This window comes from Oncorhynchus kisutch, linkage group LG11 (assembly GCF_002021735.2).
Source record: "Oncorhynchus kisutch isolate 150728-3 linkage group LG11, Okis_V2, whole genome shotgun sequence".
In the NCBI taxonomy this organism is placed as follows: Eukaryota; Metazoa; Chordata; class Actinopteri; order Salmoniformes; family Salmonidae; genus Oncorhynchus; species Oncorhynchus kisutch.
In genome coordinates, this window is record NC_034184.2 from 36462767 (window position 1) to 36476027 (window position 13261).

The 13261-nt window shown below is 44.7% G+C and overlaps 1 protein-coding gene across 2 annotated transcripts in view; it reads left to right on the top strand.

Annotated features, from left to right (window-relative positions):
• Positions 1-13261, top strand: part of LOC109899108 (cGMP-dependent protein kinase 1-like) — a 158650-nt gene that overhangs the window by 63842 nt on the left and 81547 nt on the right. For both annotated transcript variants that reach the window (XM_031835699.1, XM_031835698.1), the window contains exon 3: positions 9152-9265. In XM_031835699.1, coding sequence (XP_031691559.1) covers positions 9152-9265 — 114 coding nt within the window. The remainder of the gene's footprint in view (positions 1-9151; positions 9266-13261) is intronic.

Consider the following 13261-nt stretch of genomic DNA (forward strand, 5'->3'; position numbering starts at 1 on the left):
GGAGCACAACTTCTGGGTGAGCATTTTCTGGTTTGCTTATGGCCTTATACAGCTCGTTGAGTGCCGTCCTATTGCCAGCATCGATTTGTGGTGGTAAATTGACGGCTACGAATAACATAGATGTGAACTCTCTTGGTAGATAGTGTGGTCTACAGTTTATCATGAGGTACTCTACCTCAGGCGAGCAATAATATTAGACATTGCTCACCAGCTGTTATTGACAAATAGAGACACACCCCACCCCTTGTCTTACTAGAAGTAGCTGCTATGTCCTGCCGATGGTTAGGAGCCTGTAAAACGGTGCCATTGTTAAAATCATAGTCACACACCTCATGTAGCCTAACCCATAGGCCTATATGTTTTGATAAGATTTGTATCAAAACACTAAAGCAGACAATTAACTTCTTAAAATGAAGCACATGAATCCACTTTACAATGGGTGTAGAGCCTAACTGGCATACAACTTGTGAATGAGAGACTGATGGAGTGTGTGCAGCCTGCACGAGAAACAAATCAGAGTTCATGCCTTTCATGCAACTTTTTTTCAGATCATCATAATCAGATCATCATAATAAATAACTCTAAATGTTTCTTCCTTAACCACTTAACTTCTTGACGCTACCCATCCCTTAAGCGGGATAATTGTCAGCAACTGTTGAATAGCATAGCATCACAGTCAAATAATATTACAAAAAAATATTCATATTCATGAAATCACAAGTGCAATATTGCAAAACACAGTTTAGCCTTTTGTTAATCCACCTGTCGTCTTAGATTTTGAAATTATGCTTTACAGCGAAAGCAATCCAAGCGTTTGTGTAAGTTTATCGATCGCATGACAAAACATTAAGTACACTTAGCATCAGGATGCTTGCTGCTAGGACAGGGAGACACAATGGCCGCTTTACTCTGTTGCGCAAAACTCACTCTGAGAGCCCCCACCTATCCACTTACGCAATGTGATCTTTCTCGCTCATTTTTCAAAATAAAAGCCTGAAACTATGTTTAAAGACTGTTGACACCTTAGGGAAGCCACAGAAAAATGAATCTGGTTGATATCCCTTTAAATGGAGGATAGGCATGCATAGGAACAGAGAGGTTTCAAAATAAGAGGCACTTCCTGATTGGATTTTCCTCAGGTTTTCGCCTGCAATATCAGTTCTGTTATACTCACAGACAATATTTTGACAGTTTTGGAAACTTTAGAGTGTTTTCTATCCTAATCTGTCAATTAAATGCATATTCTAGCATCTGGTCCTGAGAAATAGGCTGTGTAGCTCCCTTCAGTAACCACGAGCACAACCGTTCCTTGATTTTAACTGGCGGCTTTATTCTGTAGTTTTAGTCAGAATTATCACCTTCCGTGAGAACTATAAAGTAAATGAAAAATACAGTTAAGCACACTCTTACAACCTTATCTTCCTAGTAACTTATTAGCTTGGTATAACTCTGAAGTGCTTACATACATAACAGTTTAACCGGCGTTATTACGGGTTCAGATTAAACACATGAATAAAGGAAAAAATACCTCATTGGCTGCTTATTACAGAAGGGAGGAAATCAAACTTCACACTTATTATTCCTTGCATGAATTCACACTTCATCCTAACATACACTCTTCAACCTTTATGAACTACACCCGATGACATGAAAACTTAGCTAACGCAGCGCAGGATTGCCTTCCCTCCAAAAGTGTGTTGCAACAATAAGGATCCCCATTACAACAGTATTAGCTACTTAGTTCCGATTGTATTATCATTTCCCCCGCACTGTCACGGTTCATGAATCCACTGCCTCCCTCTTTCTCTTTCTCTTTCTCTTTCTCTCTCTCTCTCTCTCTCTCTCTCTCTCTCTCTCTCTCTCTCGTGTTTGTGTGGGCGTGGTTCCCAATCTCGGCCTGATTGTCTGTGCCAGCTGGAATCACTTATCTTCCCTTTATATGTTCTGTAACCAGTGTTTCTTGTTGTCAGATCGTTGTTACTTCTCTGAGTTTGTGTCGTGTGTCCGTGCTCATCTCTCACCGCCCTTGTGTGGATTATCTGCTGTGCTCCCGCCTACCCATCCGGACACACTCCCCTGGATTTCTCAGCACGCTATCATCAGAAGACGCGCCCTAGTCCCTGGGTCGGATTCCGTCTGAGTACAGTCTGTCTGTCCTGTTGCTGCTGTAAACTGTATTCATTAAACCATCGTTGCTTGCATCTTGCATCCGCCTCTGTATTGTCACAGAACGATCTGACCAGACCATGGATGCAGCGAGTTCAACGAGTCTGACCGAATTCATTTCCCGCAGTATCACGAGAATGGATCAACAAGAGGAGAACATCTCCAGCACAGGTCGGGCAGTACAAGCCCTTGTGACGCAGGTATCCCAGCTGACCCAACAATTACGACATCTGAGGGGTCTCGCTGCGCCACCTACACCGGCAGTTCAACCCGCCCCGCCAGAGCCGGATTCCCAGCTAGAGCCACGGCTACCGACACCAGAGGGTTATTCAGGTGATCCTGACTATTGCAGCTGGGGAGATTTATGTTCTGGACCTTCCCAGGAATTTAAATGGACTAGTGGAACTAGCCTTGAGGGTCGACGCTCGTCTGAGTCGTATTGGCCGCCGAGCATGCCCTAACAGACCGTATAACGACACGGAGGGCTGGCATGCCAGCGGCGGGAACACGGCCAGTTCAGCCTCCGCTCACGAACCCATGCAGCTGGGGAGAGCTCGCCTCTCCCGGGAAGAGAGGGAGAGGCGGAGATCCCAAGGACTCTGTCTCTACTGTGGTAGAGCGGGCCACTTTATCCACTCCTGCCCGGTAAAAGATCAGGCCCGGTAGTAAGCATGAGGCTACTATCGGGTGGTGTCACCACAGAGAAGACCTCATCATCAACTCTCCTCCCGGTAAGACTAAGATGGGCCACCCACACGCACGACACCCAAGCCTTACTGGACTCAGGAGCAGAGGGTAATTTCATGGACTTCAAGCTCGCTCACAAACTCCAGATTCCTATCACCTCACTCTCGCACAAGATATCCGTCAACGCTCTCAATGGTCAAGAACTCCCCAACATTTCTCACACCACTGAACCTATCACACTCATCACTTCTGGCAATCACACTGAGACACTATCATTTCTACTCATGGACTCACCCCTTGCACCATTAGTTCTCGGCCACCCTTGGCTCACCCAACACAACCCCAGAGTTGACTGGGGTCATAACTCTATATCCATGTGGAGTAACAAGTGCCTTGAGTCCTGTTTGGTGTCTGCTTGTTCATCTGTGTCTGATTCTGTGTTTCTAGAGGAGGCAGTGGATTTGTCTAACGTGCCCGTTGAATACCTCGACCTGAAGGAGGTGTTCAGTAAGTCCCGTGCTGCTTCTCTTCCTCCGCATCGTCCCTATGACTGTGCAATAGAATTATTGCCAGGTGAGTCTCCGCCTAAAGGCAAGTTATATTCACTCTCTGTTCCTGAGAGGGTGGCTATGGAGAGATACATCTCTGATTCTCTGGCATCTGGATTCATTCGTCCTTCCTCTTCTCCAGCGGGGGCGGGGTTCTTCTTTGTGGGGAAGAAGGACGGTTCTCTGCGTCCTTGCATTGATTACCGTGGGTTGAATAACATCACAGTGAAGAATACCTATCCCTTACCGTTGATGTCCTCAGCCTTTGAAAGGTTACAGGGAGCATCCGTGTTCACTAAGTTGGATTTACGGAATGCATATCATTTGGTTCGCATAAGGGGGGGGGACGCTTCAGAGGTGGGGGTAGGTGCGGTACTTTCCCAACGTTCCTCTTCTGACGACAAGATGCACCCTTGCGCGTTCCTTTCCCATCGGTTATCACCTGCGGAACGCAACTACGACATTGGCAACAGAGAGTTGTTGGCAGTGAAGTTAGCACTGGAGGAGTGGCGCCATTGGTTAGAGGGTTCGGGGGTACCTTTTATAGTTTGGACCGATCACAAGAATTTAGAATATATCAGAACCGCCAAGCGACTCAACTCCAGGCAGGCGCGGTGGGCACTCTTTTTCGGACGTTTTGACTTCTCTCTCTCGTATCGCTCGGGTTCCAAGAATGTCAAACCCGATTCTCTTTCTCGCATTTTTGACCATTCCGAACGCCCATCTACTCCCGAGTGCATCCTACCCGGGACCCTAGTGGTCTCCACACTCACATGGGAGGTTGAATCGAGGGTCAAAACGGCCTTAGAAGAGGTAACGCCTCCGCCCGGTTGCCCGCCTATTCGGTTGTTTGTGCCGGAGGGGTGTCGGTCCGATGTTATTCGGTGGGGGCATTGCTCCAACGTAGCGGGTCATCCAGGAGTCAGCCGCACTAGCTTTTTGGTTAAGCAACGCTTTTGGTGGCCACTGATGGCTCGTGACATTCACAGTTTTGTCTTGGCTTGCTCGGTTTGTGCCACTGGGAAGACTTCTAATCGACCCCCAGATGGGTTACTCCAACCGCTGTCGGTCCCTTCGAGACCCTGGTCCCACATCGCGCTAGATTTTGTTACCGCCCTCCCGCCCTCCCAGGGCAAGACGGTTGTTTTGACCGTGGTGGACCGGTTCCCGAAGGCGGCTCATTTTATTCCCTTGCCTAAATTACCATCTGCCAAGGAGACAGCGGTAACTGTCGTGGATCACGTCTTTCGCTTACATGGCCTGCCGATGGACATAGTTTCTGACAGGGGGCCCCAATTTGTGTCCAAGTTTTGGCAAGAGTTTTGTAGGTTACTGGGAGCGAGTGTCAGCCTGTCTTCAGGGTTTCATCCCCAGAGCAACGGTCAAACGGAGAGGGCCAACCAAGATTTGGAGAGAGTGTTGCGATGTTTGGTTTCTAAGAATCCCTCTTCCTGGAGTCAACAACTCTCTATGGTTGAGTACGCTCACAATTCGTTGCCAGCGGCAGCCACGGGTCTCTCTCCATTTGAGTGTAGTTTAGGTTACCAGCCACCTATCTTTCCCAGTACGGAGTCCGAGGTCACTGTTCCCTCCGCTCACGCTTTCATCCAGAGGTGCCGTCACGCATGGAGCAGAGCCCGTGAGACTCTTCTCCGGGTGGGGGCGCCACCGGTCGAAGCATCCGGTATACGTCGTTGGCCAAAGAGTGTGGCTTTCTACTAAGAACATTCCACTCCGATCCGTTTCGAACAAGCTTGCCCCCAAATTTATCGGCCCGTTCAAAGTCACCAGGATCATTAGTCCGGTGGCGGTCCGGCTCAAGCTTCCTCCGGCGTATAGGAGAATTCATCCTACCTTTCATGTGTCTAAAATAAAACCTGTGTTTCAGGCACGCATTAACCCGCCGGTCCCGGTTCCCCCGCCGCCACGACTTGTTGATGGGGAACCCACCTTTTCTGTCAATCATATTTTGGACTCTAGAAGGAGGGGACGCGGATTCCAGTACCTGGTGGACTGGGAGGGTTACGGCCCGGAGGAGAGAAGTTGGGTACCTGCTAGGGACATTCTGGATCACTCCCTTATCGATGATTTCAATCGACAGGTAAATTCGCCTGGGAACGCCAAGAGGCGTTCCTAGGGGGGGGTATTGTCACGGTTCATGAATCCACTGCCTCCCTCTTTCTCTTTCTCTTTCTCTTTCTCTTTCTCTCTCTCTCTCTCTCTCTCTCTCTCTCTCTCTCTCTCTCTCTCTCTCTCTCTCTCTCTCTCTCTCTCTCTCTCTCTCTCTCTCTCTCTCTCTCTCTCTCTCTCTCTCTCTCTCTCTCTCTCTCTCTCTCTCTCCCGTGTTTGTGTGGGCGTGGTTCCCAATCTCGGCCTGATTGTCTGTGCCAGCTGGAATCACTTATCTTCCCTTTATATGTTCTGTAACCAGTGTTTCTTTTTGTCAGATCGTTGTTACTTCTCTGAGTTTGTGTCGTGTGTCCGTGCTCATCTCTCACCGCCCTTGTGTGGATTATCTGCTGTGCTCCCTCCTACCCATCCGGACACACTCCCCTGGATTTCTCAGCACGCTATCATCAGAAGACGCGCCCTAGTCCCTGGGTCGGATTCCGTCTGAGTACAGTCTGTCTGTCCTGTTGCTGCTGTAAACTGTATTCATTAAACCATCGTTGCTTGCATCTTGCATCCGCCTCTGTATTGTCACACGCACAGCGGATACGTAAACAATTCAAACAAAAGACAACGACATAACCTGTAAGTCTAACTGTCAGTTACAGGCTGTTTACTTTGGGAACGTTATTTTTCCAAACATAAAAATAGTGCTTCAACAGGTTAACACACTTTGTTGGAAATCGTTTGGAGGAAATATCCTTTTTTATTTTATTCAGCTATGGTCAATTGTATTCTTCATACTATAAGATAATAAAAAATACTATGAAATTCTGAGCAAATCTTGTCTGCTAAATGAAATAGTGTAGCCCGCAGCCATATGGCATAGCCGTACCAAGGCCTAACATAAGGACAACACAGAGTATGCTATTCTATTCTTCTGAAATAGACTACATTTTATTAATATCATGTTTCTTTAGACCTGTCTAAAATAAATAATGGATCTTTTGTGATGGTGTAGGCTATATTACATGGATTTATTTGAGTTTTATGGAGATGTTCTAAAGGTCTGCATCAGTGGCTTGTAGGCTATGCATGGATGCCAGGAGATGCTAATCGTGTTTATGTCTGTTAACGGTCAATTACCTGACAACATTTTATGACCGCCACAGCGTTACCCTTGGTCTGTAAGGACCACGGCTTTTGTGGAGCGATAGGTAATGATGCTTCGTGGGTGACTTCTGTAAATGTGTGCAGAGGGTCCCTGGTTCGAGCCCAGGCTGGGGCAAGGAGAGGGACAGAAGCAATACTGTTACACATGCCAATGCTGTGTGTGAACACTGTCCTTACCTCATGTTCTTGCTAAAGAATACAGAAGTTGTATGTTATCAAACTCAGTTAAAATGTTGTTTTTTTGCAAAGTGAAAGTAACATTTTTTGGAAGTGGTGGGGTGTGCACCGCATATGCATGTCTGACACAATTGTATTATCACAAACGCTGACAGAAGGGTTTCTCCTTCCAGAAGTTAAAGTTTCTAATGACTTTAAGTTTCTAATTGCTTTTCTTCTCTTACACTATATATACAAAAGTATGTGGACATCCATTCAAATGAGTGGATTTCACGACAGACCAGTGTTCGATCCCGGGCTGTGTCGGTAGATCCATGAGGCGTCGCACATTTGGCCCATCGTCACCCGGGTTAGGGGAGGGTTTGGCCGGCCCGGGATGTCCTTGTCCCGTCACGCTCCAGCGACTCCTTGTGGGTGGCCGGTTCGCATGCAAGCTGACTTCAGTCACCTGCTGGTCACATTGGTGCTGCTGGCTTCCGGGTTAAGCGAGCAGTGTGTCAAGAAGCAGTGTGGCTTGGCAGGGTCGTGTTTTGGAGGATGCATGGCTCTCGACTTTTGCCTCCGTATGGGAGTTGCAGCGATTGGACAAGACTGTAACTACCAATTGGATATCACGAAATTGGGGAGAAAAAGCAGTAGAAAGTACAAAAATAAATATATATATTTATATATTAATTGTGGATTCAGTTAGCGTATTTCAGCCACACCCATTTCTGACAGGTGTATCAAATCGAACACACAGCCATGCAATCTCCATAGACAAACATTGACAGCAGAATGGCCTTACTGATCAGAGCTCAGTGGTTTTCAACGTCACACCGTCATAGGTAAAATTTCTGTCCTGCTAGAGCTGCCCCTGTCAACTCTAAGTGTAAACTGTATCTGGAAGCAACATCAGCACAATAGCTGTCGGAAGCATCTTGAAATTGATTTCCATGGCCGAGAAGCCGTGCACAAAAGCCTAAGATCACCATACACAATGCCAAGCATCGGCTGGAGTGGTGTAAAGCTCGCCGCCATTTGATCTGGAGCAGTGGAAACGCATTCTTTGGAGTGATGAATCAACATCTGGCAGTCCGACGGACAAATCTGGGTTTAGCGGATGCCAGGAGAACGTTACATGCCCAAATGCATAGTGACAACTGTAATGTTTTGGGGAGGAGGAATAATGGTCTGGGGCTGTTTTTCATGGTTTGGGCTAGGCCCCTTAGTTCAAGTGAAGGGAAATCTTAACGCTACAGCATACAATGACATTCTAGACAATTCTGTGCTTCCAACTTTGTGGCAACAGTTTGGGGAAGGCCCTTTCCAGCATGACAATGCCCCCATGCACAAAGCGAGGTCAATACAGAAATGGTTTGTCGAGCTCAGTGTGGAAGAACATTACTGTCCTGCACAGAACCCTGACCTCAAGCCCATCGGACATCTTTGGGATGAATTGGAATGCCGACTGCAAGCCAGGCCTAATCGCCCAACATCAGTGCTCAACCTCACTAATGCTCTTGTGGCTAAATGGAAGCAAGTTCCCGCAGCAATATTCCAACATCTAGTGGAAAGCCTTCCTAGAAGAGTGGAGGCTGTTATAGCAGCAAAGGGGGACCAATTACATATTAATGCCCGTCAGAGCAGGTGTCCACATACTCTTGGTCATGTAGTGTATCTTCTGCTTCAGTTATTTTCATCAGATACCTACCCATCACTTTGTTTACTGCCATAGTCTTTTTCCCAAGTCAACCTTTTCTTAAACAATCAGAGCTCTAGTTCCTCTGGAGTGTGCATATTTACGTGATGAGGCGCTTCCAAAACAAAATAGCTGCACTCAGCTCCAATCACAGACAAAAGGCTTTGCAATCACACCCATCCCCATCCACAAGCCCCAATCACACAGAAAGGATGTCCTTAAACTTAACCAGTTCAGGAAATAACTGTGTCTCAGTACAATTCCCTTGTTTTGGATTTAATATTTTATATTGATCTGTCTTACTGTTGCTGAGCCATTGCTAAGCCATTGTGAAATGTGTGATTTCACAGTCTACTCTATTCTGTATCATAGTGCTTAGCTAGTGCATACTAGTTGAAAATAATGTATGATCCATACAGGGATTGAACCTACAGTCTATCAGTTTATTAGCATTATGCTCTGATGTACTTTGCTAGATGGGGGATGATGATGTGCAAAGTCAAGTACAGGTGATATGCCACTTCTTTGTGTATTTTTCACATACATTTAGGGTGTTTGTGTCTATTTTCCAGATACATTAAGATATCGTGTGTTTGTGTGCATTTTTCAGATGGTAGGGTGGAGGTGACAAAGGAGAGTGTGAAGCTGTGCACAATGGGACCTGGGAAGGTGTTTGGAGAGCTGGCCATCCTCTACAACTGTACTAGAACAGCAACCATCAAGAGTGAGTTTACACACACACACACACACACCAACCCAGTGATGTGCAGTGAGGTCGGTGGCTGAGTAAGCACAGGCTATTATCAAAGCCGGATTTACTCACTAATAAACTCTAATGAATCCCAAGTGAACCATACAACCAGAGTGACATAGGCTATTAACCAAAATTGACAAACAATTTTTCACCAAATGTAAATACCTATGTAGCCAAGATACTCTACACAAGCAGTAGCCTCCGACGGCGGTATATTTAATGTAAATTCATACTCCTTAGCCTTTTCCAACGCACCGGTGCTCACAAACACACACAATAGTTTTATTGTGTGAAATATTATTACACACACATACACTGATTATACCAAACATATACCAACCCTCCCCCTCCCCAAAAGAGTGTTCAATGTTGTCCTCAAGGCAAAGGGTGGCTACTTTGAGGAATCTCAAATTTAAAGTATATTTTGATTTGTTTAACTTTTTATGGCTGCAGGGGCAATATTGAGTAGCTTGGATGAAAGGTGCCCATATCAAACGGCCTGTGCCTCAGTCATAGTTGCTAATATTTGCATATTATTATTAGTATTGGATAGAAAACACTCTGAAGTTTCTAAAACTGTTTGAATGATGTCTGTGAGTATAACAGAACTCATATTGGCAAAATCCTGAGTTGAAATCTAAACAGGAGGTCAGAAATCTGAGCTTGTATGTATTCACCAGAGTCCCCAATGAAATCCCCTTAAAATATGAATGATGTTGCACTGCCTAGGGGTTCCACTAGATGTCAACCATCAATAGAAATTATAATGAGGCTTCTATGTTGTTGTGGGAGTGAATGAGAGCAGAATATATCAGATGTCCATCAAGCAGCCATTTTGTGATTGCACTTTTTCCTCATGGTAGTCACTTACGTTCCCTTGCTCACGTAGACAAGAAGGAATACTCCGGTTGGAACTTTATTGAAGCTATATGTTAAAAACATCCTAATTATTTATTCTGTGCTTAGTTTGAAATGTTTCTTCGACCGGTAATATCACTTTTTTGAGTTTTTGTCCGATATAACGCTGACCAGAATTAGCGTTTGGATATGTATACCAAATGCGCTAACAAAAGAAGGTATTTGGACATAAATAACGGACATTTTCAAACAAAACAAACATTTATTGTGGACCTGGGATTCCTGGAGTGCTTTCTGATGTAGATCATCAAAGGTAAGGGAATATTTATCATGTAATTTCTTGTTTATATTGACGCCATCTTTGCGGCTCTGGTGTTTTTACTTTTGAGCGCGGTCTCAGATTATTGCATGCGCTTTTTTTCCGTAAAGTTTTTAAAAATCTGACACAGCGGTTGCATTAAGGAGAGGTGTATCTTTAATTCCATGTGTATAACTTGTATTATCATCTACATTAATGATGAGTATTTCTGTTGAATGATGTGGCTACGCATTATCACTTGATGTTTTTGGAACTAGTGAATCTATGCGCGCCAATGTAAACTCAGATTTTTTTATATAAATATGAACTTTATCAAACAAAACATGCCTGTATTGTCTAACATGAAGTCCTATGAGTGTCATCCGATGAAGATAATTCACGGTTAGTGATTAATTTTTTCTTTATTTCTGGTTTTTGTGAATGCTATATTTTGCTGGAAAATGGCTGTGCTTATTGTGGTTTGGTGGAGACCTAACATAATCGTTTGTAGTGCTTTCATTGAAAAGCCTATTTGACATCGGACACTTTGGTGGGATTAACAACGAGAATAGCTTTAAAATGTTATAAGACACGTGTGTTTTAGGAATTGTAATTATGAGATTTCTGTGGTTTGAATTTGGCGCCCTCTATTTTCACTGGTAGTTGTCATATTGATCCCGGTATCAGGATTGCAGCCATAACAGGTTAACACTTTTTTGGTTAGTACATGATTCCATATGTGTTATGTCTTAGTTTATATGTCGTCACTATTATTCTACAATGTAGAAAAAGGTAAAATAATCTCAGTCAAGGTGAAACAGTCCTCTACCCAGTGGGCACACACTGGTTGAATCAATGCTGTTTCCACACCATTTTAATGAAATTACTTTGATACAACATCGAATAGATGTTGAATTGACGTCTGTGCCCAGTGGGTAGCCACAACATATTGGATTTTGCTCTGGTTGAGTGGCTCAGTAGACAAAAGTGACGCATGCAGCTCACCATTTTTGGTTTGTTGTGCTTAAGTTTACACCTTCGGTGTTACCACCATAGGCCTACACACATTTCATTGAGCCTGTGTGTGCTATGAGTCTGTGTCAGGATGAGGGACATGTGTTTATGGAACACAGAGGACATGGGTACAGATTGGAGATGTAGGGTTGGATAGGACTAACACAGTAACAACACAAGGTGGCAGATAGCCTAGTGGTTAGAGTGGCGGACTAGTAACTGCAAGGTTGCAAGGTCGAATCCCTGAGCTTACAAAGCAAAAATCTATTGTTTTGCTCCTGAACAAGGCAGTGAACCCACTGTTCTTAGGCTGTTCTCACTTTGTGTTAGGACATCTACAATGGATATATGCAGATTCTGTACAGCTCAATAATGTTGTATCTGAAACTTTATCAGTTTCATTGGCAGGTCCCAGTCAGATTCACTTAATATCCCTGAACTTAACCTCTATTGACTCATTAATAAATTACTCACATAAGGCTGTGATGTATCAGCGACCCAGGTGTGAAGGATAGAGGGTCCTTGAGGAAGGGGGTTGGGGAAGAGGAGAGGGCATGAGGGGAAAGTTATTTACCTTCCTCACCTATGATTAATAGAGGTGAGGAGGCTGTCAGTCAGCCACCTTCTACCTGTTCCTCTGGCCGGAGTGTTGCATCTCCTGGCTCCGTTGCCATGGTGTTGAGTCCTCAGAGAGGGTTGAGACTAGGTCTCTGGGGTATTCCCTACAGTTAGAGTGTCTCACCCTTCACAGTCCCCTGCCGCCTTACACTCCCACTCACATGTCCCCCACTACCACTGCTCACACAATGTGGAATTACTGTGTGTTTTTGTGTGTGTGCATGTGAGTTATTTAATAAAATAATATATTTTTCTGCCAGTTTGAAGCATCTGGGAATGGATATGTACAGTATATGTTCTTCCAGGTGACATTTCAAGTGCGCACTCCTCTATGTATCATTTCAAATCAAATGTTATTGGTCACATACACATGGTTAGCAGATGTTATTGTGAGTGTAGTGAAATGCTTGTGCTTCTAGTTCTAATAGTTCAGAAATATCTAACAACTACCTAATACACACACATCTAAGTAAAGGGATGGAATAAGAATATACAGTTGAAGTCTGAAGTTTACATACACCTTAGCCAACTACATCAAACATTTTGGGTAGCCTTCCACAAGCCTCCCACAATAAGTTGGGTGAATTTTGTCCTATTCCTCCTGACAGAGCTGGTGTAACTGAGTCAGGTTTGTAGGCCTCCTTGCTCACACATGCTTTTTCAGTTCTGCCCACAAAGTTTCTATAGGATTGAGGTCAGGGCTTTGTGATAGCCACTCCAATACCTTGACTTTGTTGTCCTTAAGCCATTTTGACACAGCTTTGGAAGTGTGCTTGGGGTCATTGTTCATTTGGAAGACCCATTTGCGACCAAGCTTTAACTTCCTGACTGATGTCTTGATGTTGCTTCAATATATCCACATAATTGTCCTCCCTCATGATGCCATCTATTTTGTGAAGTGCACCAGACCCTCCTGCTGCAAACACCCCCACAACATGATGCTGCCAACGCTGTGGATCACTATTGTGATGGTGTTCTTTGGCTTGCAAGCTTCCCCCTTTTTCCTCCAAACATAACAATGGTCATTATGGCCAACAGTTCTATTTTTGTTTCATCAGACCAGAGGACATTTCTCCAAAAAGTACGATCTTTGTCCCCATTTGCAATTGCAAACCGTAGTCTGGCTTTTTTATGGCAGTTTTGGAGCAGTGGCATCTTCCTTGCTGAGCGGCCTTTCA